General features: G+C 45.8%; 2 protein-coding genes across 7 annotated transcripts in view; both read left to right on the top strand.

The window, feature by feature from the left end:
- Nucleotides 1–3,608, top strand: part of jakmip3 (Janus kinase and microtubule interacting protein 3) — a 28,688-nt gene extending 25,080 nt beyond the window's left edge. For all 4 annotated transcript variants that reach the window (XM_008403041.3, XM_017303462.2, XM_008403043.3 and 1 more), the window contains 3 exons: nt 698–763; nt 833–892; nt 2,500–3,608. In XM_008403041.3, coding sequence (XP_008401263.1) covers nt 698–763; nt 833–883 — 117 coding nt within the window. In that variant the 3' untranslated portion in view covers nt 884–892; nt 2,500–3,608. The remainder of the gene's footprint in view (nt 1–697; nt 764–832; nt 893–2,499) is intronic.
- Nucleotides 3,609–5,541: 1,933 nt separating this feature from the next.
- Nucleotides 5,542–21,098, top strand: dpysl4 (dihydropyrimidinase like 4). 3 transcript variants are annotated; one of them, XM_008403044.3, is made up of 15 exons: nt 5,542–6,156; nt 11,833–11,921; nt 12,024–12,208; nt 12,276–12,440; nt 12,888–12,949; nt 13,036–13,116; nt 13,214–13,282; nt 13,666–13,786; nt 14,395–14,551; nt 14,621–14,762; nt 15,239–15,323; nt 16,084–16,169; nt 16,251–16,430; nt 16,591–16,756; nt 16,849–21,098. In XM_008403044.3, the coding sequence occupies exons 1-15, from the start codon at nt 5,890–5,892 to the stop codon at nt 16,938–16,940; spliced, it is 1,947 nt and encodes a 648-aa protein (XP_008401266.2). In that variant the 5' UTR covers nt 5,542–5,889; the 3' UTR covers nt 16,941–21,098. The 3 variants fall into 3 exon arrangements, with proteins under 3 accessions (XP_008401266.2, XP_081456502.1, XP_081456501.1); XM_081600376.1 differs by lacking the exon at nt 5,542–6,156 and adding an exon at nt 10,727–10,874; XM_081600375.1 differs by lacking the exon at nt 5,542–6,156 and adding an exon at nt 10,881–11,337.
- Nucleotides 21,099–21,117: the final 19 nt, after the last annotated feature.

The following is a 21,117-nucleotide window of genomic DNA, read 5'->3' as shown; positions in this document are numbered from 1 at the left end:
TATATTATGTCTATGGTCGTAGCGCTCATGTTGCATTTAAAGGTGGCTCGGAAAAACAGGTTACCACATGTTAACAACGGATTAAACAGTTTTAACTGCTGATAAAAGTGACAGAGGAATAACAGAGCTGGTAAAAACCCAGCGCATTCAGCGTTCATGCATTTCCTCTTTTCATCCTGACTGCTTCCCGCGCCCCCTCTGCAATGGCACGGCGTCCCCCCTAGGGGGCGCGCCCCACAGTTTGGGAACCTCTTGTGTAACGTGTGATTATAATTATTATTATTATTAGCCATAATTCATTTGGGCTATGAAAACCACAAAGGAAAAATAAAAAATAACCCCAGCGAAGAAAACCCAGAGAACAGCTCCACTCTGAAAACCTCCATCAGTCCCGGAGTGCAGCTGCTGCTCTGGCTCTCAGCAGGATGAGTGAAGCTGATGCAGAGCCGCTGGTTCACATCCAGCTTCCTGGTCTGCCTGCCGGTTCTTTCTGCCGCTGAGTTAAAGGATCATGATCAGTTCTGGCACGTCAGAAACTTAACCAAAATTATTTGTTCATTTATCCTTTAATTATCAGAGTAGGAATGAGGGTTTACACACAACATGAGCGGCTTTGGCAGTGAAATTAATATCAATGAAAGGATTGAAAGTAGAGCAGAATGAACATGGAACCTTGTAATATGTTTGTGCTGGACAGAGAAACAAGGAGCTGGAGGAATGTATAGAAGCACAGAAACGACAGATCAAAGAGCTAGAGGAGAAGGTAAGAAGAACCAGAAAACCTTCAATCTATTCCTACTGCGAGCTCCACTGATTCTTTTCTTTTTTCCAGTTTCTGTTTCTATTTCTATTCTTCTCTTTGGCCTTCATCCTCTGGTCCTGAATGCAGCAGGTGAGTCACACATCACACAAGTGTAGTCCAGGTTCAGGAGTCCTGGCTCAAACATGTTCATCCAAGATATCAGGGTCTTTGAGGTATCTCAGGTTGACTCAGGCAGTGAACGCATCGGCAGGGTTTACCCAGGTAACTGTAGAGTGGATCAGGTTTCCAGTATTGCATCAACTAGTCGACTAGCCGATTCTTTACTCTGCAATGGCTTTTTACAGGGCCACCACTCGTCACAATCACGTGACCAAACAGATTCTTCAAAGAAAATGAAAGGAAGTGAACTAGGTGGGTTCGTCAGACAGCTCAATCGTATAAAAATGTAAATAATTTACCAAAGAGAAACTGAAAGTTCCAGTAAGGGAGCAGAGGCTCTGCCTGGCGCGGCGCTTGGCTTTACGCTCTTCTAACGTCTGGAAGCAAAGCTGCACCCTGAGGGTCTGATGGAGGCGATCTCTGCCGCCGTCTGCATGTGGGTTCAGAGCCGGTCAGCTGGAGGCAGCGCTGGGATCAGCTGTAACCAACGGGATCCGGTCAGGAATCAGGATTAGTTTGGTTGGTGACGCTCCGCTGTGGTCAGTGGGATCATTTAACTCCTAAATGTCCAGCGATCAGCAGCAGCAGCCGCTGGTTGAAGGAAAGTCAGACCCGACTTCAGACTTTTCTCCGCCGCTCAGGAAGAAGTCCAGGATAATGTTCTGATTCTGATTCTGTTGATTCTGCATGATAGACCAGCAAAAGCTGGTTTTTGATCAATATTTGCAGTGAGTTTAGCTGATAAAGCCTGGCTTACATCATTAAAACGTCACCGCAACTAGTCAACTTTTATCATGTTGTAGTCGACCTTAAATAATCTGAAGTCGTTCAGCCCCCAGTTTCCAGGGACCCCCTAGTTGAGGATGCAGACATCCTCAGCTAAAGATGTCTGCATATTAACTTCTTGCACAGAGAAAGCTGTTTGATGAAAAGAGGTTTAATGAAAAGGTTCCTATCTGGTCTTGGAGAAGTGAGAGGAACCACCAGGACCCTGAACGCCTCAGCAGCCCAACTTTCCAAATGTTTAGAGATCAGAAACTCAACACAATTTAATTCATCTGTCAAAGCAAATGTTCTTCTGTTTCAGTTACGACATGAATGACTTATATAATTTAGTGAATGGTAAATGGATTGACTTGTGCTTTTCCGCCCAAAGTTGATCCTGGAGGCCCGGCATCCTGCATGTTTTAGTCTCTCCCTGGTTTAACGCACTTGGATCAAATGATGGCTCGTTAGAGGCCGAAGAGGAAGATTGACAAGCTGAAAAGGTTGTTACTGCCACCAGGGAGAGAACTAAAACTTGCTTGAAATAAAGGAAATAAAAAATTAAATCCACCTGCTACTAGCACCACCTACTGGGTTGTGTGGTCCCTCAAACTGTGACCTCAATTGGTTTTAGATGCTCAGATAGATTCTGTAGTCTGGGCTAATCATTGGGTCCAGATGTTCAGTCTGTCAGTGGGAACTTCCAAGTGTTTCCAGAATCTGAGTCATTCTGTTCCCAGGGTTTCCTCAAGGGTTTGGTATCTCGCTCCTTTTCACAGCAGAGTTTCTGAGCCCTTGTTTCTCTTTCTCAGCCCACCAGAGGCCACCAGGTGGACACTCAGCAGCGCCGGCTCAGTCTGGACCAGAACCAGGACACTGTAGGACTTTGAAGCTCTGAAACCAGTGGCAACAAAGCACAACTCGACCCTTCTTGTTGTCAGCTGGCCTCAGCTTTGTAACGGCCACTGTCAGGACTGCCTCAGAGATTAAGAGTGGTTTCCATGTAAACAAAGCTGAGTTCAGGCCAGTGATGCTCCAAATGAGACAAAAACATCTGGGTTTCAGCTGAATACTGGTTCTAGAGTCACTGAGGCGGAACGCAATACCATCCGTCTCAGAGCCGAATGCTGAACCCAGAAACGTCTTTACCACACCAAGAAGTCTGCTGAACAGAACCAGGAAGTCCAACTGAAACCCGGTTCAGACACAAACCTGCTGCGTTGTTAGGAGGCCGAGGTCAGGAGACGAAGGCGGGGAAATGGCTGAGGCCATGAAACGACCGACTATCTGCAGACATGAGAGAGTCTGCGATGACCTTCAGAGTTCGGGTCATCTGATGCCTGGAAGCTTTTCAGAAATGCATGTTTGAACGCAACATGCATGCGTCTCCCCACATGGCGGCAGGTCTGGTCTAGACCCGAAGCAAAACCTTCCTGCCAGAGGACGGCGAGTTTCTTCACCAGGTGCTGGAGGATCCAACCTCCTCCGTGTTCATAAGGAGATCCGACTCCAAGTGGAAACTTTTAAAACCCAAACAGTGTTTACTTGATGGAAAAAGGTTCCTGGTTTTATTCCTGTTACTGATGATGGACGATAACTTTACTGCTTTCAGCTGATTTAATAAAACAGATGAAGTTTTTATTCTGCTACTGGACATAATCTCATTAATCTGAAATACAAAAATGATGGAATATTTTGTACTTTTAAGTAAAATTTTAATTTTTTTAAATTAAAGTCATCCTTCAGATCACCTTTAAGTTTGAAGTGAGCTCCGCAGTTCGTGGTCATCAGAGCACAACTCTGTGTGGATCCCACTCATCTTCAGTTCCAGCATTCTGGACTTTTATGATCCCAGATTCTATTTTTCTAGCCCAGCTGTGAAACTCTGACATCATCACCGAGATTAAAATGTTGCACATGAGACCCCAGGCATTTGTGTTGTGTTTTTGATGATGGGAAACACTGACAGGGTCCAATGTTCAGATTTAAGGCCAGAGCAGCTAAACCTCAAACCCCAGCAGACGGTCCGGTCCGGACCGGCAGCTTTGACCCGGGTTGCTGGATCGCCTCAGAGACCAAACTAACAAAGGACTCATTTGGTCCATTCAGATGCAAGAAAACCCAGAAAGCCAGAGAAAGTTTCAGAGCCGTTTCCCTACAACAGCTCTTATCAGGTTAATAATGAAGTTCTGCTGCAGCCGGGTTCTGTCACAGGAGCTTCAGCTGACCGGGTCAGAACACACAAGAATATGTTTACAGGACGCCTTGATCTCTGGAAATTTGTTCATTCTAAAGAGACAATTACCAAATACTTTCATATTTTTCTATATGAGATTCGGGGCAGAGCTGCTGCAGCGCGGCCTCGGTCCAGGTCTCCATCTGGACCGGACTCCGGGCCGAAGGAGGGCGAGTCCAGATCATCCGACCCGGCTGGGCTTCATGAGACACTGTTTCCTAGAATCAGGGTCAAGGGTCAGGATTCGCCCAGCTTCATGTAGGTCACGAACAGGTTCAGGTCCCAGAAATGCTGCAGATCAAAATCAGAGCTGGACTGGATCCGGCAATAAATCGGATCAGTTCATGTCTACAGGCTCTTGACCAACAGAACATTCCAACACAATCGATTCCACTGATCCGAGTTGATCAACGGATAAAGTTCAGTTCATGATGCTAATTAGCTTAAGCATTTCTATGGAAACCCTGAAAGGACCCTGACCTACAGCACCACCCTCTGACCAGCAGGGGGCGACAGAGAGAAGGAAAAAACAAAAACCTCCCCTTTAACAGGAAAAGATCTCCAACAGAATCTGTACCGGGTTCAGAACCAGCAGCCACCTGGCCCCTTGGAATTCCCAGCGTGTGACCATCCAGAACCAGGAACCATCCGGAACCACACAGAACCATCCGGAACCATCCAGAACCCGGAACCATCCGGAACCACACAGAACCATCCAGAACCACATAGAACCATCCAGGACTATCCGGAACCACACAGAGCAGAGACAGGAGCCCAAAGCCTTTTTTAAAGTGGAGAGTCGGGTCGAGTCCAGTCGGGCCTCAAACCCGGGTCTGGTCTCAGGGCCCGGTCCAAACCCAGTCCAGAACCCTGTGGGTCCATTCAGGCTGGGCAGTACTGGTGTGAAGTCAGCTGTTGATTGGCTAATTGACAATGGGGGCGGAGTCAAAGACAAGTCCAGATCTCCATTAGCTGTTGTTCTGTTTGGCCCGATGTGCTGGTGCTGACCCAACTTGAATCTGGAACTAGAAATAAGAAGAAGAAGAACCAGGAGCTGCTGACCAGAGAAGAAGAAAATGCTCCACAACTAACAGCTTCTTTAACAATCTGTCCAGATTGGACCGGAACCAACCAGCTTCCTACCAACAGCACCACAGCTCTGGTTCTGAGGAGCTATTCCAGAACCGCTTCAGTACACAGTGGCAGCTCAGTCCTAAACCCAGTCATCCCATTAAACCCAGTGTGCAGTGACCCGGTTCAGACTGGGATCTAAGGAGAGCTGACAGAAGAGGAGCTCCGGGTCGGTCGGGCTCTCGTCTCTCTGGCCCGGTTCACCGTCTTTGTGAGGTCCGGTGGCTTCACCAACAAGGCTGCGTCTGGTTTCCTCACACACACTCCAGAGAGTGAACCAGGTTTTTATATCCTTGTGGGGACATTTTGGTCCCCATGAGGGGAAACGCTGTTTTTGGGTTAGACTGTAGAAAATGAATGGAAATCAGTGTGAAGTCCCTACAAGACACAAAAACATGGCTGTGAATGTGTGAGTGCGTGTGCAGGTGTGTGTGTGTGTGTGTGTGTGTGTGTGTGTGTGTGTGTGTGTGTGTGTGTGTGTGTGTGTGTGTGTTCTCATCTTCCTGCTCATTGGAGCTGAAACAGTCCAGGTCACATGACCTCAGTCTGAACTGTTTTCCAGTCAACAGAACCGTCAGTTCTGGTGAACCATCTCCTCCTTCAGAGTTCTGGAGTCTCCGGGTTCGACCCGAAGAAAGAACAGAACCAGAACCCAGACCCTTAGTCGAGTTCTTGAAATATAACCAGAACTTGTCAGGTTTTAATGAGGCGATTCCCTCTCATTATTTGGCGTTTGTTCTCCTCTGTGGATCTCTTTTGGGTCATTTTCTTCTTCCTCCCCCTCTAGTCAGCCAGCGCAGGCTCTTCCTCCTCCTCTTCATCATTTGTCGGCAGCATGTCTGAGCGCCGGTTCTGTCAGGAGGACGACCGCTCCTCTCTCCTGTCCCGGCTCGGTTCAGATTCTCCTCGTCCTCGGATGAAGTTCGGAGGAATGTTCTGCAACGTGGAAGGAGCTTTCGAGAACAAAACTCTGAACTTCGAGTCCTTCAGTCCTCGGCTGCAGCGGCGCGGCGCCGGTCCGACCCAAACGGGAGGCCAACATGGAGTATGGACCGCAGTCCTTCCATCTGGACACACCCGGGAAAACTACGGCAAGAAAGAGGTTCATTACTTTCTACCTGTATTTGTTTATAGATCATAGAAAATTATAGCTAACAGAACCATCTGAACCCGGGTTCGGTTCTGATTGGACCAGGTAAGGCAAGATCATTTTATTTATATAGCACATTTTCAGCAACAAGGCAGTTAAACGTGTTTTACATGAATTGGAGGAAATACAAACAACACAAGAAAACCACAAGAAAGACAAAAAGGTAAAAGTACTAAACTAAATATTGGGTCCACAAGTTTAATAGGAATAAGTAGCGCATATAAACTAGCAGGGTTTGGTTCTGATTGGACCCAAGTTTGGTTCTGATTCCTGCCGTTTCTGGCTTTTTGGTCCCGTTTAGTTTCTGATTATCTTAACTAAGCCGGTCCAGATGACCAGAGAATAAAAACAGAACACGATTCACCTGAAGGTCCAAACAGCCTCGGTTCTGGACCGAGAAGACAACCCGTCCACCAGCTGGTTCGGTTGGTCCAGTTAGCATCCAATAGTCTCTTTGTTGTTCATTTAAACCCGAGAACGGCCCAGAAGACCACTAACACCACTGTTGTAAATGAATATTTTAGTAATCTTACGATTAATTGAGTAATCAGATAAAAGAAATGATCAAATAAAATATTAGTAAATCTAGTAGAACAGCAAAGTTACTATCGGATATCAATCAGTCCATTTTTTCCTATTTGAGCTTCCCTAACACAACCTGAAGAAAAGTTATACAAAAATCTGAAAAATTATATTTGATGTAATAATAAAGAGGCAGGTTATAAAAGTCTCTATACTGCAGCTTTTAGTTTATGTGTTCATCTCCAGTGGGTTTAACAGATGAACTCTCACCTCGCCCAGACATTTCTGTGTTCATGTTAGCAACAGGATGTTTCACCGTAGTTCATCTCAGAAACTCATCTACTAGCCATGATCCGCCACCTCAGCGTTTATTGAGGTGGAGATCAGAGTTTCCCCCAGAAAACTTGCTCAGCCTGCAGGTCGGGGCGCCGAGGCTCCGCCGGGTTTTTGTATTAAAAGATGTTACGTTGATAGGAAATGTAAAAATGATTACTGGGTAATTATATGCTAAATGCTATTTAAACCCACAGCTAGTCATAAAAACAAAAAATCAAAAAAATATAATTAAAATTAATATCAATTATTTGCACTTCTGTTTAATCCAAATTAAGTCAGCAGCTCCATCGGGCCCCCAGGGCTTCAGGGGCCATAAATACTCATAGTTTAACACAAACCACAGATATATAAATGTAACATTTGTTTATTGAGATTATCAATGCTGCTAAATTTGATTTAATGGTTTCAGCATAAATAAAAAGATTTTAAATGGTTTAGCATTTAAATGTACGAATTTAATGATCTGGCAAGTTTACTTTGTAAAAGTTCAAAGAACAATATTCATAGTTAGATTGTTTTGTTACCAGAGCAACAATCTGATGCTGTGAGTTTAATCTTTGAGTTTAAGCTGTTTGTTCACAAATACAAATGAATAAACTGTGATTATAACTGATTGTTTTTAGGTTGGCCAGTTAATCTCCTCCTCGTCTCCCAGATTAAATCCAACACAGAAGCTGTTAGAGGCGCTGATGGGGCCCCTCAGTCAGATTCTGCTGCAGGCCTCATACAGCGTTGGACCGGCCCTGCAGGATGAGTTAAACCTGCTGCAGATGAGCAACAAACGGGAGATTTAATGTAATGCTGCTAATGTGGCTGTAGTAGCTCCTCCATTTCATGTCTGTTGAGTTTTTAATAAAAGTCACAGAAACTGTTTTGACTGCTTGAGTTTATAGGACGAGTCAACTCTAGTCGACTAATTGGAAAAAGCATTTCATATGGTTTGTGTATCAGAAAAGTAATACTGAAAATAATATAAAACCAGTGTGAACCGTGACTACGAGCAAGGGAGTAAATCCCATCTCATTATTGGGGTGGGTTGGGGGGGGGGGGTCATAAACAGGGAAATTTCTTAAAAGCAATTTTGGGGGTTAGGCAAAGTAAAATGTGGTTTAAATTTTTTTGTGTGTTCAGGCTGCACCACCATAAATGACTAGTAAGTAGCAATGAATAACCAGAGTGTTTTTCTCAGTAAACAACCTGTTGAGACCCATAGAAGTCAAACTAAGATTCAAATGTTTAGATACGAGTTTGATTCAGAGTCACAGATTTAATCTCTGCTACATCTTTACAAAAACTTAAGGCTCTAAATAAAAACAAGTTTGAATAACTCCACTTAATAAAATTCATCATAATATTGATTTATTGCAGTCAATACAAATCATGTATTATTTAAATTAGAACTTAAATTGCTTTAAACTTCTTTTTTTGGAGGGTTAGGGTTTCATTTTAAAACCTATACATATGTAGAAATAGAATATTTAGGAAGTCTCATAACATAAAGGTCAGAACCAGGGTTTTCTAGTAAAATATTCTGAATTTCTTTTGTGGTTTTAAAGGCTCCACATTGAAGATGGTAATAAATAAAGGCATACTTTATTTATTTTTGTTTTACTGCCAGCTGCAGTCGCCCCTCTGGTCTCGGCTCCCATACAGAGCTGTTAGCTAATGCTAACGCTCAGCCGCTCCCTCCAGCTTCAAACTTTTCTTATTAAAGTCAGAGTTAGAGAGCTAAATATAACTGAAATATTGTCTACCTTCGACAGAAAAAGGAGCCAAGTCTATGAAAGCAATGTAGCAGTTTAGCTAGTTTTGATTTCCAACTTCAAGGTGGCAGTTTATCATGATTCAGCCAAAATAATGAAAAAACGAACTGTGGACTAATTTTTATCGTCAATGTGTTTCTTCCTATTGAACAGTGAAAGTAAATAAAAGGTGTTACATGTATTTTGCTTCAAGTATTTACTTACTGGAGGGTTTTTTGTTTAGTGTTGCAGTGCCACAGCTAACAGCTAACAGCTAGCTCCTCATTTCAGCGGCTTTAACGGAGCTTATACCAACTTTTTTTTTTTTTTTTTACATTGATATTGTTTAAATACAATGGTTTCTTTCATGATTTCTTTGGGGGTGGGGGGGCAATTCTAGACTTTTCCAAGATTGGGGGGTCCACCCCCCACCCCCCATCCGGATTTACACCTATGACTAAGAGGAGAACCTGAGCTCATCAGCGTGTAGAGATGTAAACTCCGCATATAATTTTTGTTCATGAAAATGCGCGACTACAAGTTATTCCTTCAGTTCACATAGAGCTGCACAACCAGAGCTAAAGCGGCGGGTTTAGACTCTTACCTTGATGTGGAGTTCTGCAGAGAATCATAACTCCACACAGGGGGTTGATGTAAATGTCCATACAGGTCAACCTGTGTCCAGCTTGAGTGAAAGGAGGCTCACGTGACCTGCGCTGAGGTCAGAGCGCGAGGCAAAGCTGAGTGAATAAAATTATTTTTCTGGTTTGTCCATAAAGCTACACATCGAAAGCACAGCCGCCCGCAGTGTCCTATGGGTATAAATACACCCCCTCCAGGCATCATTTAAGGATGTTTATTGGTTCCCGAAAAACGACAAAAACCCGGACATAATCTGCTGACTGAAAAATGAACGTTATGCTACTAACACTTAGCTTTCATCAACAACTCAGGCGGAAGTGAGAGTGCAGCGCAACGCAAATAAGAACATGGTCTAAACAGAATTTAACGAAGCTTCGAGGCAGATACATTTTCCTCTTGGAATTTTAATAATCGGGTTACTCGAATCATTCGAGGAATCGTTTCAGCCCTACACCACAGTGCACAAGGAGGTCCAAACTGGAGCTGCTTAGTAAGAATCCAGACCCTGGAGAACATCTGCAGTTTCCCGGGTCAGGATCAGGAACGCTGATGGATTCCCCCAGAGTTCCGCCATCTTCTCTTCTTCAATTTGCAGTTGAACTGTCTGGCTCGATTGAGTTTTACCCAGAAGGCACATGGGTAAAAACCGTTAGTGAAACGGTCACTGGGACTGACTAGTATATATTCCATTGAGGGAAAGTAACTTACGAATTCCTCATATGTTAACATAAAGGCTCGTTTTGAAGTACAAGCTGCATCGCTTCGAGGAACTCGACCAGGAATGCTGCTTTCATCTCCACTGCTAGATTTTACCGCTGATTAAATAACATAAGTCAAGCAGTTCCCTAAAAGTCCAACAGATGGCAGCAATGCGCCATGCAAAACAAAACAGCCACAGTTTACACTTCCTGCTAAAGAGCCCCCTGGTGGCTGAAGAAACCGGAAAATAGAATATATGAAAAATAAATCTGAATGCTCTCTGGTGTTGTGCTCAGGGGGCCAAATGTGGACGGGCCGTAGTTTGGGGACCACTGGATTACAACATCTGTTACCCCACCTGGTCATTTTTCTTTCTTCAGAGCCAAACTGGGTTATTCTTCAGACCGGAAGTCCTTACAGAGTGAAAACAATTACTCAGTTTTTCTGCTGAACCGGAACCGAACAGCAGATTATCCGAACTCATCTAAAAAGAGTCTATCGGACCTCTGGTGGTCACCATGGCAACTGCAAAGCACTACTGTCATGCTTGTGCCTTTATTGTGAAGGTCCACACCGGAAACTGTGTCTGTGTATATCAGCTGAATCTTGACGTCACAGGTGGCTGCAGCAACAATAGCTGCGGGTCCGCGTGAGGAGTAGAATCAGCCAGCTGATCCGGACCGACCCAGATCCGTCAGGATGTCCTTCCAGGTCAAGAAGAGACCCGCGGTAGGTCCAACCCGAACCGAGCCGAGTGCAGCCGGGATGGGACCGGGCCGGTGATGCTGAAGCTCCGCCTGTCTGACAGGGAGGAGACCCACCGAACTGACAGGATGTGTGCAGCTTCTGGGCCGCTCAGCTCTTTTTGTCTGTCGGAGATGAATGTCTGGGTTCTGCTGGATGCAGCGCGCTGCATTCAGGGGCAGTGGGACGTCTCATGTTCCTGCATTGAAAGCTGATTTTCTGGGTTCCGCTTATTTGGTTCTGCAGAGCTTCAAGGTCTAGTTTTATTTTTAGCCTCATGTCAGAACCGTTCTCAAACCAGAGAGGTTGGTTCGGTCTCGGCAAACAAACCAAACCAAAATCATGGAGACTTCAGGATGTTTTCCCCAGACCGGTTCCCCTCTGGATCAGTTCCTCCCCCCCTGGCCCGGTTCTCTCCGTGATGAGGCGTTTCATCCAATGGTTGCAGGTTCGCTCCTGATGCTCAGAGGTTCCAGAAATAATCGGCATTCCCGGCTCTAGTGAAATCTGCAGGTTTAGATGATGAAACGCCTCATTGAACCCAGTCTGGTTCAATCTGTTCTGGAAGTTCTGGATTAATAGTTTGTCCACCTCAGAGAGGAGAATCCTGGCACAGGTTAGAGATGGTCTCCGATCACCTCAAGAATCTCATCTCTGATGTTCTTCCAGCAAACAAAGGAGGACATGTTGGATTCAGGAAATCTTGTCTTTAGATCATTAAGTTCCTGAGCTTCCTGGTTGGTTCCTCCAATGCCCATCTTTCATAGTGAACGTCTGTATGAAGACTTAGGTCACATTGAGCCGGACCGGGTGGTGAACTGAGTCGTGTTGTGAGCTGTGTTCTTTTGGGTCACCTTGGGTCATATCGAGAATCCTGGATGTCATCAGTCATCTCTTCCTCCTTCGGATTTCCCCACAAACCTCTCTCTTTCTCTGTTTCCAGGGAGACTGTCTCCTCATCAAAGGAGGAAAGGTTGTCAATGACGATCAGTCGTTCTATGCCGACGTCTACATTGAGGACGGGACTATCAGGTACATCTTCAGCCAGTTCTCCTGTGGCTGGATAATCTCACCTGGTCACCAGGTGTCAGTGTGAGCTCCTCTGACACGATCACACTTCCTGTTTCCTGACAGGCAGATAGGTGAGAACCTGATCATCCCATCTGGTGTGAAGACGCTGGATGCGTACGGACAGCTGGTGATCCCTGGAGGCGTAGATGCCAACACCAACCTCCAGGCTCCACAGAAAGGCCTGATCCCGTGTGACGACTTCTACCAGGGAACCAAAGCCGCCCTGTCTGGAGGAACCACCACCATCAGTCAGTGACCACCAATCATCCACCATCACCCCCACCTGCATGCCACCTCATTATTGTCTGTCTGCAGTCGACCATGTGTTGGTGGAGCCGGGGACTAGCTTGCTGTCAGCGTTTGATCTGTGGAAGGAGACGGCAGAGCAGAGGGCGTGCTGTGACTTTTCCTTCCATCTGGATGTCACCAGGTGGCACGACGGCCTCTACGAGGAGCTGGAGACGCTCGTCAAAGATAAAGGTGATCAAAAAAAGGTTAAAGAGACGGGGTGGTGATCAAACTTGTAGCAGCTAATGGAAAGTTTCTCATGATCGATATGCAGCTGGGTCAACAATATGTGTCATCGTGGCATAGATGGAAAGTTCTGACAGGTTTTACTGGGTTCTTGATACTCCCACTTATATGTGGGGACATCTAGGAAGACTCTGGACTGTTTCCAGACTGATCCAAATGATCCTTCTTTGACCCCTGAGGAAGGTTTTAGAAAACCTTTCAAATCCATCCACAAAGACCCAAATGAAACCAGGTTCTGGACTGTCACTTGGTCCATTTCCGATGCAGACCTGGAGAACACCTTGAGAGCCATTTACCAGTAACTTTCACAGCGAGGCCAGAACCTTCATGATGACATCAGTAGAACGGCACCACTGACGATACCAACCTACTGACTGTACTGCTGTGTTTCAGGGGTGAATTCCTTCCTCTTCTTTATGGCTTACAAAGACCGGTACCAGAGCTCCGACTCTCAGGTGAAACACAGAAACATGTTCTTGTTTATTTGTTGTTTTCCACTTTCTGTTTATTTATTCATCACTTTCTGCTTCCTGGGGCTCAGCTTTATGAGGCGTTTGGGATCCTCCGGGATCTTGGAGCAATTGCTCAGGTCCATGCTGAGAACGGTGACATCATCGATGAGGTAACACACCTGAACAAGATGAACCACTGAACACATTCAAACCGGTCTTAACTAGATTTTACTGGTTCTAAGTGGTCTGAAATGGTTTGTGTTTCAGGAGCAGAAAAAACTTCTCAGTGTGGGTATTACTGGACCTGAAGGCCATGTTTTATCTCACCCTGAAGAGGTAAAAGTACCTGAACGCCACCAGTGTGGTTTCTTTACGCGGTTCTGGTTTGGTGGGTCATTGGGAGTGATGGTTCCACCTGTTCTGTCCGATAATTTCATCCACACAGGATGGTTTTCTGTGGACATTGGTCTCAAACTCTAGGTATCCTGCGATGTCTCTCTGCTTCACCTGGCTCCAGTATTGGCTCATCAACAGATGATGTAGATGTAGAGTTGGAGTGCATGCTAGTGAGGCAGGTTAGCCATTTAATTTAAGTGTATAGGACAAGGGATACATTTAAAAGTTGCATGAGACCGACTGGAGATTGAGACCACTGATGAAGAATAACGGTGTTTGATTTTCAGGCCCCAGATCTGACTGCTGTTGGGTTTGTGTTTCAGGTGGAGACTGAGGCAGTCTATCGGGCCATCACCATCGCCAAGCAGGCCAACTGCCCGCTCTATGTTACCAAGGTGATGAGCAAGTCTGCTGGTGATGTTATCGCCAAAGCCAGGAAAAAAGGTGAGTACCAGAACCAGCTTTCCTACAGGTCAAAGTCAGATTCTGAGGTTCTCCAGGAACTCATGAACCAGTTCGTTCACTGACTTCAGCTTCTGTTGATGTCACTTTGGATCTACTCAGTGTGGAAGTCAGAGTTCAAGTCTGGAGGAAACAGACAGGGTTAGTTCAGACTTGGCAACAATCTGATCTTTGGTCTAAGGCAGGGTTTCTCCACCCTGGTCCTCAGTCCTCCTGCTCTGCATGTTTTAGATGAGCCTCTATTCCAGAACAGCTGATTCAAATGACTGCATGACCGCCAAGTACTGCAGAAGCCTGTTAATCACCCAGAGATACAATTCAGGTGGCAGAAGGGAAATGCCTAAAACATGCAGGACAGGGGGCCTGAAGACCAGGATAGAGAAACACTGGTCTAAGGTGAACATCTCATGTCAACCCTGACACCAGTTTCCACAGGTACTGGACTGCAGCTCCAGGTCCTGGTGCTCCACGAAGCTCTTATGTTCTGAGTATGGAACTGAACTGGTGTCACTGAATGCCTTACCTTTAGGAGTCAGGTTGAACCAAACCACACCTGCTCCACCAAGCTGTACCTCTCTTTCTGTCCTCAGGTGTGGTTGTGTATGGGGAGCCAATCACAGCTGGCCTGGCCACTGACGGCTCTCACTACTGGGCCAAAGATTGGACCACAGCGGCTGCCTTTGTGATGAGCCCTCCCCTGAACCCGGATCCGTCCACGCCACAGTATCTGACCTCTCTGCTAGCATGGTGAGTACACACCTCTCTGACTCCACTTTAGCCTAGCAGCAGGTGAGTCTAACAGGTGTTTCTTTTCAGCGGCGATCTCCAGGTGACCTCCAGCGCTCAGGCCAGCTTCTCCACAGCTCAGAAGGCTGTCGGTAAAGACGACTTCACGCTGATCCCAGAGGGAACTAGCGGCATTGAAGAGAGGCTGTCTGTGATCTGGGACAGAGCTGTGGTAAGAGCCCTTCACCTGAAGCCGCTCTGACTGATGACATCACACCCAAAGGTCAGATGTTCCTAAGCTCCATGAGGAAACAAGCGAACTGCTGGTGGAAGGTCAGGTTGAACACCACATTAGCAACTGATGCGGTTGGGACTACACATGCAAATTAGCTTAGGCTATAATCTGGTGTAGCACATCAAATGGTGACATTTATGTTTGAGCTGGTCAATGTTCATATCTAAAGAAAGTTCATTTTGAAAAAATAAAACAAATAAAACTTAGATTCTTTAAAAACCTAAAATTCATGAGGTCGCCCTCTTCTGGTAGAAATTTGAAACACTTTTCTACATGTGTGCCAATTTTAATATCTTTAAAATTAAAACACCGTAAATGAGAATTTTATCATCTCAAACGTTTGATAGATTTGAAGAGGGATGGTGACCTGTTTTTTTCAGGCTTCGCTGATTTCCATCTTGTTCTGTCTGCAGTCCACAGGAAAGATGGACGAGAATGAGTTTGTTGCAGTGACGAGCACCAACGCTGCCAAGGTCTTCAACATGTACCCACGCAAAGGTACGCAGCACTTCATTTCAACTGGTGAGGCTTGATGGGAAACGTTTTCCGTCCCCAGAAAGTCGGCTGATGGGTTCAAGTCATCAAGATGTTTCATGAACAGCCGGACAGAGGGGTCTGGCTTACAGGCCCATCGGTTCAGTGGGTCCAGCCTCTGCGCCAGAGTCAGTTTATGGACCTCACAGCCTGAAGTTTATTAAGCAACTGCTCCTCTCAGCACATGCATGGACTTTGGGTCAGAAGGTCAAAAACAAAACCAGTGGGAGGGTTTTGTTTGCGACAGACTGGCGACCTGTCCAGGGTGACCCCGCCTCTCGCCCGGAACGTTAGCTGGAGATGGGCACCAGCAACCCTCCTGACCCCATTAAGGGACCAGGGTAAAGAAAATGGATGGATGGGTTTTGTTTAGGGGTGTTGCTAATCAGAAAGCACAGCTACCACGGTGACAGAGGTCATCAGGCTCCCTCCGCTGTCGACTTGGGGGTGGAGTTAAAACAAACTGGGGAACCAGCCCATCTGGTAACGCTCAGCCACTTCTCTAAAGGATTGATCCACTTCCCCTTCGTAGTCGGCTGCTGGTTGCATCGTGCAGCTTCTAATTTCAGACTTCATCTCTTATGAGACCTGCAGGACAAACTTTGAGCTTCTGGGTAAAATCCAGGGTGGTGTTTATGGATGTTTTACTGGAAACTGGTGATCAGATTTGAGTCATTCGTAATCCCAACCTACTGGATGTGCTTGTGTGTGTCTTGTTCTTCAGGAAGGATTACTGTTGGATCTGATGCTGATATTGTAATTTGGAACCCAAAAGAGACTCTAACCGTTTCTGCCACAACTCACAACCTGGTAACCGCTGGTATGATTGGTTAGTTACTCAAACTAGTCCATCTAATCAGTAGTTACATCCCCACCAACTTCTCTGTGCAGACATTGGAGGTAAACATCTTGGAGGGTTTGGAGTTTCGAGGCGTTCCCACAGTAGTGATCAGCGGCGGTCGGGTTGTTCTGGAGGAGGGACAGCTCAACGTGGCCGAAGGTTCTGGACGCTTTATAGCAAGAAAGGCTTTTCCTGACACCGTCTACAAGCGGATCAGAGCACGCAGCAAGGTAGCTGCTCTGATCTTTAAAATTAAAACAGCGTAAATGAGAATATATTGTTGTTTATATTGAACAACAATATAAACAGTTAAGTCATAACTTGCAGGTTAACAGACAGATCTGTGAACTGGCCAGTCAGGCTTCTGATGCTTTGGTTTCCATGCTCCAGATGGCTGAGGCCCGTGGCGTTCCCCGCGGTAACTATGATGGTCCAGTCCATGATGTCATCAGTGTGACCAAGTCAGTCCCACCAACTCCAACCACCAGGGGTCCTACGGGGACCAAAACCCCAACAGGCCCCCGAAACCTCCACCAATCAGGATTCACCCTGGCAGGTATGCTTAGTTGGATCCTTTAGTGGTGACTGGCCAGGTGAGGTGCATTCTGGGTGAACTGTTGATAATGTGATAAATTATTGGTCTTTCAGGGGCTCAGATTGACGATCACATACCCCGTCGCTCTGCTCAAAGGATTGTGGCGCCACCTGGAGGACGTTCCAACATTACATCTCTATCTTAATCTGTTCATTTTCCAGCCAAGTGTTGAAGAACGTCTGTTAGTCTATGATCCAGCTAAGTTCACTGAACACCCTACAGGTGGCTCCACCTGTTGGGTGTTCACTGTAGGGCAGGGGGGTCCACAGTGGGTCCTGGAGGCCCGGCATCCTGCACGTTTTAGTCTCTCCATGGTGATAGTAACAACCTCCTCAGCAGGTCCATGTTCTCCTCAGGCCTTTAATGAGCATCACTTGATGCAGGTGTGTTAAACCAGGGAGAGACTAAAACATGCAGGATGCCGGGCCTCCAGGACCCACTGTGGACCCCCTGCTGTAGGGTGTTCAGTGAACACCTGTAGGGTTCAGTGGACTCTACAAGTGAAACTGTCTGACCCTGATAGCCCACATATGTAGTTTAACTCCAGAACTCCCCAGAACCTTCTGGGTCTCCTGAGCTCAAACTGACAACTTTAGTCCTGAATGTAGCTGTCCCACCCAGAACCTCACCATAGTGCTTAGTCAACCCCATGTTACCTGGTACTAGACAGAACCGGTTCTGACCCGACAGTTCTGAAACCCTCCACATCAGCAGCGACATAACCGGCCTGACCAGAAAGATGTCTTTATCTAACTTAGTGACATCACAGTGATGTGAGTAATGCTGACATAAAACACCAATCAAGCAGAACATTATGACCACATTGGCCTCTCAAAGTACTTCCAGCCATCTGTGAGATGAATGATGCCAGCCAGCCCGCCTGTGGTTGACCCCTGACCCACCAGAGAGGTGGTCACAGCATTGCATCAGCTGACTTGAAGGGGGAGGCTGGCCTCCCAGGTCAAAGCTAGCCTCGTGGTCGGAACCAGGCTCGGTTCTGCTGCCATTCTAATCAGTCTGGACCTCAGTTCAACTTCACTGTCCAAACACAAGCCTGCTTAACCCCAAGTCAGAGTTCTAGATGGAGGGTATTTTGGGTTCTGTGGCAGTACCACCCCACAGGTAGGACCCTAAGACCATCTTCTGGTCATGTGACCAACAGCTCATGGTTTCAGTGTAACCAGATGAGCCTTTGTAGCATTAATTGGATAACTTTAGATGATTGCAGAACCACAGTCCATCTGCAGATGTTTTGGCTGTTTGGGTCATGTAGCAACTTCAGAATCTGGTTCTGTAGACCAGAGTTGTTTTCTCTGACTGTTGATACTGCTAGCACAGCTCTAGCTGATCATTAGCATCCACGCTGAAGGCCTGGAATCAAATACTGAGGGCTTTTAATTTGAAAGGGAAAAGAGGGAAAAAGGTCACAGAGTTGTTGACATCATGTGACTCTGCAGCATGTGATGTCACATTCACATTTTTAATGTAGCGTTTTCTAAGACTTTGTCTTAATTTTGTATTTTTACTGTTTTTTGTACCTTTGCTGTGATTGGTTCAATGTTTGGGTCAAGGGTTACAGTTGTCTTCTGAATTTGATCCGTATTTGATCTCAACGTCTGGATCCACTTTTACGAGACCCACCAACCCAGACCCGACCCAGTCCATGTTGTACTCAGTTTTATGCTAACTGTTTTAGCATAAAACTGAGTACAACCTGTTTTATGCTAACTGAAATCATCAGTCTGTAAAACAAGGCAACCATTGACTAGACATTAAGGTGGGCGGAGCCACCAGCTTCACCTTGCTGTTCAAATGCCCAACCTGATCAATGGCACCTCAATGACCACACCCTCCTATTTTCACTCAATAGGTAGCATCAGTGTTGGCATCACTGCTCCCATGTTGGACTCCAGCTGTTACTATGGCTGTGTTTCCAACGCCTCACACTCCCCCTGTCCTGCATGTTTAAGTCAGGGGTGTCAAACTCCAGTCCTGAAGGGCCGCTGTCCTGCAGTTTTTAGATGTGCCACAGGTACAAAACACCTGAATCAAATGGCTTAATTACCTCCTCAGTTCTCCAGAGCCTTGCTAATGACCTAATTATTCTATTCAGGTGTGGTGCAGCAGAGGCACATCTAAAAGTGGAGGACCCCGGCCCTCAAGGACTGGAGTTTGACACCCCTGTTTTAAGTGTTTCCCTTCTGCTACACACCTGGATTGTATCTCTGGGTGATTAACAGGCTTCTGCAGTACTTGATGGTCATGCAATCATTTGAATCAGCTGTTCTGGAATAGAGGCTCATCTAAAACATGCAGAGCAGGAGGACTGAGGACCAGGGTGGAGAAACACTGAGCTATGGAAACATTGACTTCATGATTTCAAAAGGATCCAACCTTTAATAAATTGGCTTTTCCACAGGATACTGTGTCCATGGGTCACCTGACCAGCAGGTGCTGAGTTTAAGAGTTTGTTTAATCTAAACTCAGATTAAGTTTGATTACATGTCCTCCTCAAAAAATTAGCATATTGTGATAAAGTTCATTATTTTCCATAATGTAATGATAAAAATTAAACTCATATTTTAGATTCATTGCACACCAACTGAAATATTTCAGGTCTTTTATTGTTTTAATACTAATGATTTTGGCAAACAGCTCCATCCATCCATCCATCCATTTTCTTACACCCTTGTCCCTCAGTGGGGTCAGGAGGGTTGCTGGTGCCCATCTCCAGCTGGCACACAGCTCATGAAAACCCAAAAACTCAAAAAATGAGCATATTTCATCCGACAAATAAAAGTGTTTTAATACCAAAAAAGTCAACCTTCAAATAATTATGTTTAGTTATGCACTCAGTACTTGGTCAGGAATCCTTTTGTAGCCTTCAATGCGGCATGGAGGCCATCAGCCTGTGGCTCTGCTGAGGTGTCATGGAGCCCAGGATGCTTCGATGGCCTGAAGCTCATCCAGAGTTTTGGGTCTCTCAACTTTCTCTTCACAATATCCCACAGATTCTCTATGGGGTTCAGGTCAGGAGAGCTGGCAGGCCAACAGTAGCACCATGGTGAGTATACCACTGGTTTTGGCTCTGTGAGCAGGTTGTGCTGAATAATGAAATCTTCATCTCCATAAAGTTTTTCAGCAGATGGAAGCATGAGGTGCTCCAACAGCTCCTGATAGCTGCTGCATTGACCTGCCCTTGATAAAACCCAGTGGACCAACACCAGCAGCTCCCCAGACCATCACTGACTGTGGGTACTTGACACTGCACTTCTGGCCTTTTGGCATTTCCTTCTCTCCAGTCTTCCTCCAGACTCTGGTACCTTGATTTCCGAATGACATGCAAAATTTGCTTTCATCCGAAAAAAGTACTTTGGACCACTGAGCAACAGTCCAGTGCTGCTTCTCTGTAGCCCAGGTCAGGCGCTTCTGCTGTTGTTTCTGGTTCAACAGTGGCTTGACCTTTGACCTGAGGAATGCGGCACCTGTAGCCCATTTTCTGCACACACCTGAGCACGGTGGCTCTGGATGTTTCTGCTCCAGACTCAGTCCACTGCTTCCCCTAAGGTCTGGAATCGTTCCTTCTCCACCATCTTCCTCAGGGTCCGGTCACCTCTTCTCGTTGTCCAGCGTTTTCTGCCACACTTTTTCCTTCTCACTGAGGTGCCTTGATGCAGCACTCTGGGAACAGCCTATTCGTTCAGAAATGTCTTTCTGTGTCTTACCCTCTTACTTGAGGACGTCAATGATGGCCTTCTGGACAGCAGTCAGGTCAGCAGTCTGACCCATGATTGTGGTTTTGAGTAATGAACCAGGCTGGGAGTTTTTAAAAGCCTCAGGAATCTTTTGCAGGTGTTCAGAGTTACTTTGTTGATTCAGATGATGAGGTTAACGGCTCGTTCAGAGAACCTTTTCATGATATGCTAATATTAAGAGACGGGATTTTGGGTTTTCATGAGCTGTATGCCAAAATCATCAGTATTAAACAATAAAAGACCTGAAATATTGCAGTTGGTGTGCAATGAATCTAAAATATATGACAGTTTAATTTGTATCATATTATGGAAAATAATGAACTTTATCACAATATGCTAATTTTTTGAGAAGGACCTGTAGATCAGCAGATTGCTAGATGCCCAAGATGGCAGCCAGGTGGTTTCTAGTCATCTTTCTGTTCTCACAGTGATCAGAAACAGTGTCCATGAGGAGCGTTACTATAGCAACCACACCTGTGATGTAGTAGGTATTGTGATGGATGTAATTTGTTGTGATAACAGTTGCATGATTAAAGTGAAGAGAAAAACGGAGTCAGACGTCTCTTA

Source organism: Poecilia reticulata, chromosome 19 (assembly GCF_904066995.2).
Source record: "Poecilia reticulata chromosome 19, P_reticulata-male-v2, whole genome shotgun sequence".
Classification (NCBI taxonomy): domain Eukaryota; kingdom Metazoa; phylum Chordata; class Actinopteri; order Cyprinodontiformes; family Poeciliidae; genus Poecilia; species Poecilia reticulata.
The sequence above is the reverse complement of the archived record's forward strand: the minus strand, read 5'-3'. Positions and strand labels throughout refer to the sequence as shown.

What these genes read in the sequence shown, in the direction of transcription:
- dpysl4 (XM_008403044.3), top strand. Translation starts at nt 5,890, where the DNA reads ATGTCTGAGCGCCGGTTCTGTCAGGAGGACGACCGCTCCTCTCTCCTG. An exon ending in ATTGAGGACGGGACTATCAG is followed by an intron (nt 11,922 to 12,023) that starts GTACATCTTCAG and finishes GTTTCCTGACAG; the next exon opens with GCAGATAGGTGAGAACCTGA. An exon ending in TGATCTGGGACAGAGCTGTG is followed by an intron (nt 14,763 to 15,238) that starts GTAAGAGCCCTT and finishes TTCTGTCTGCAG; the next exon opens with TCCACAGGAAAGATGGACGA.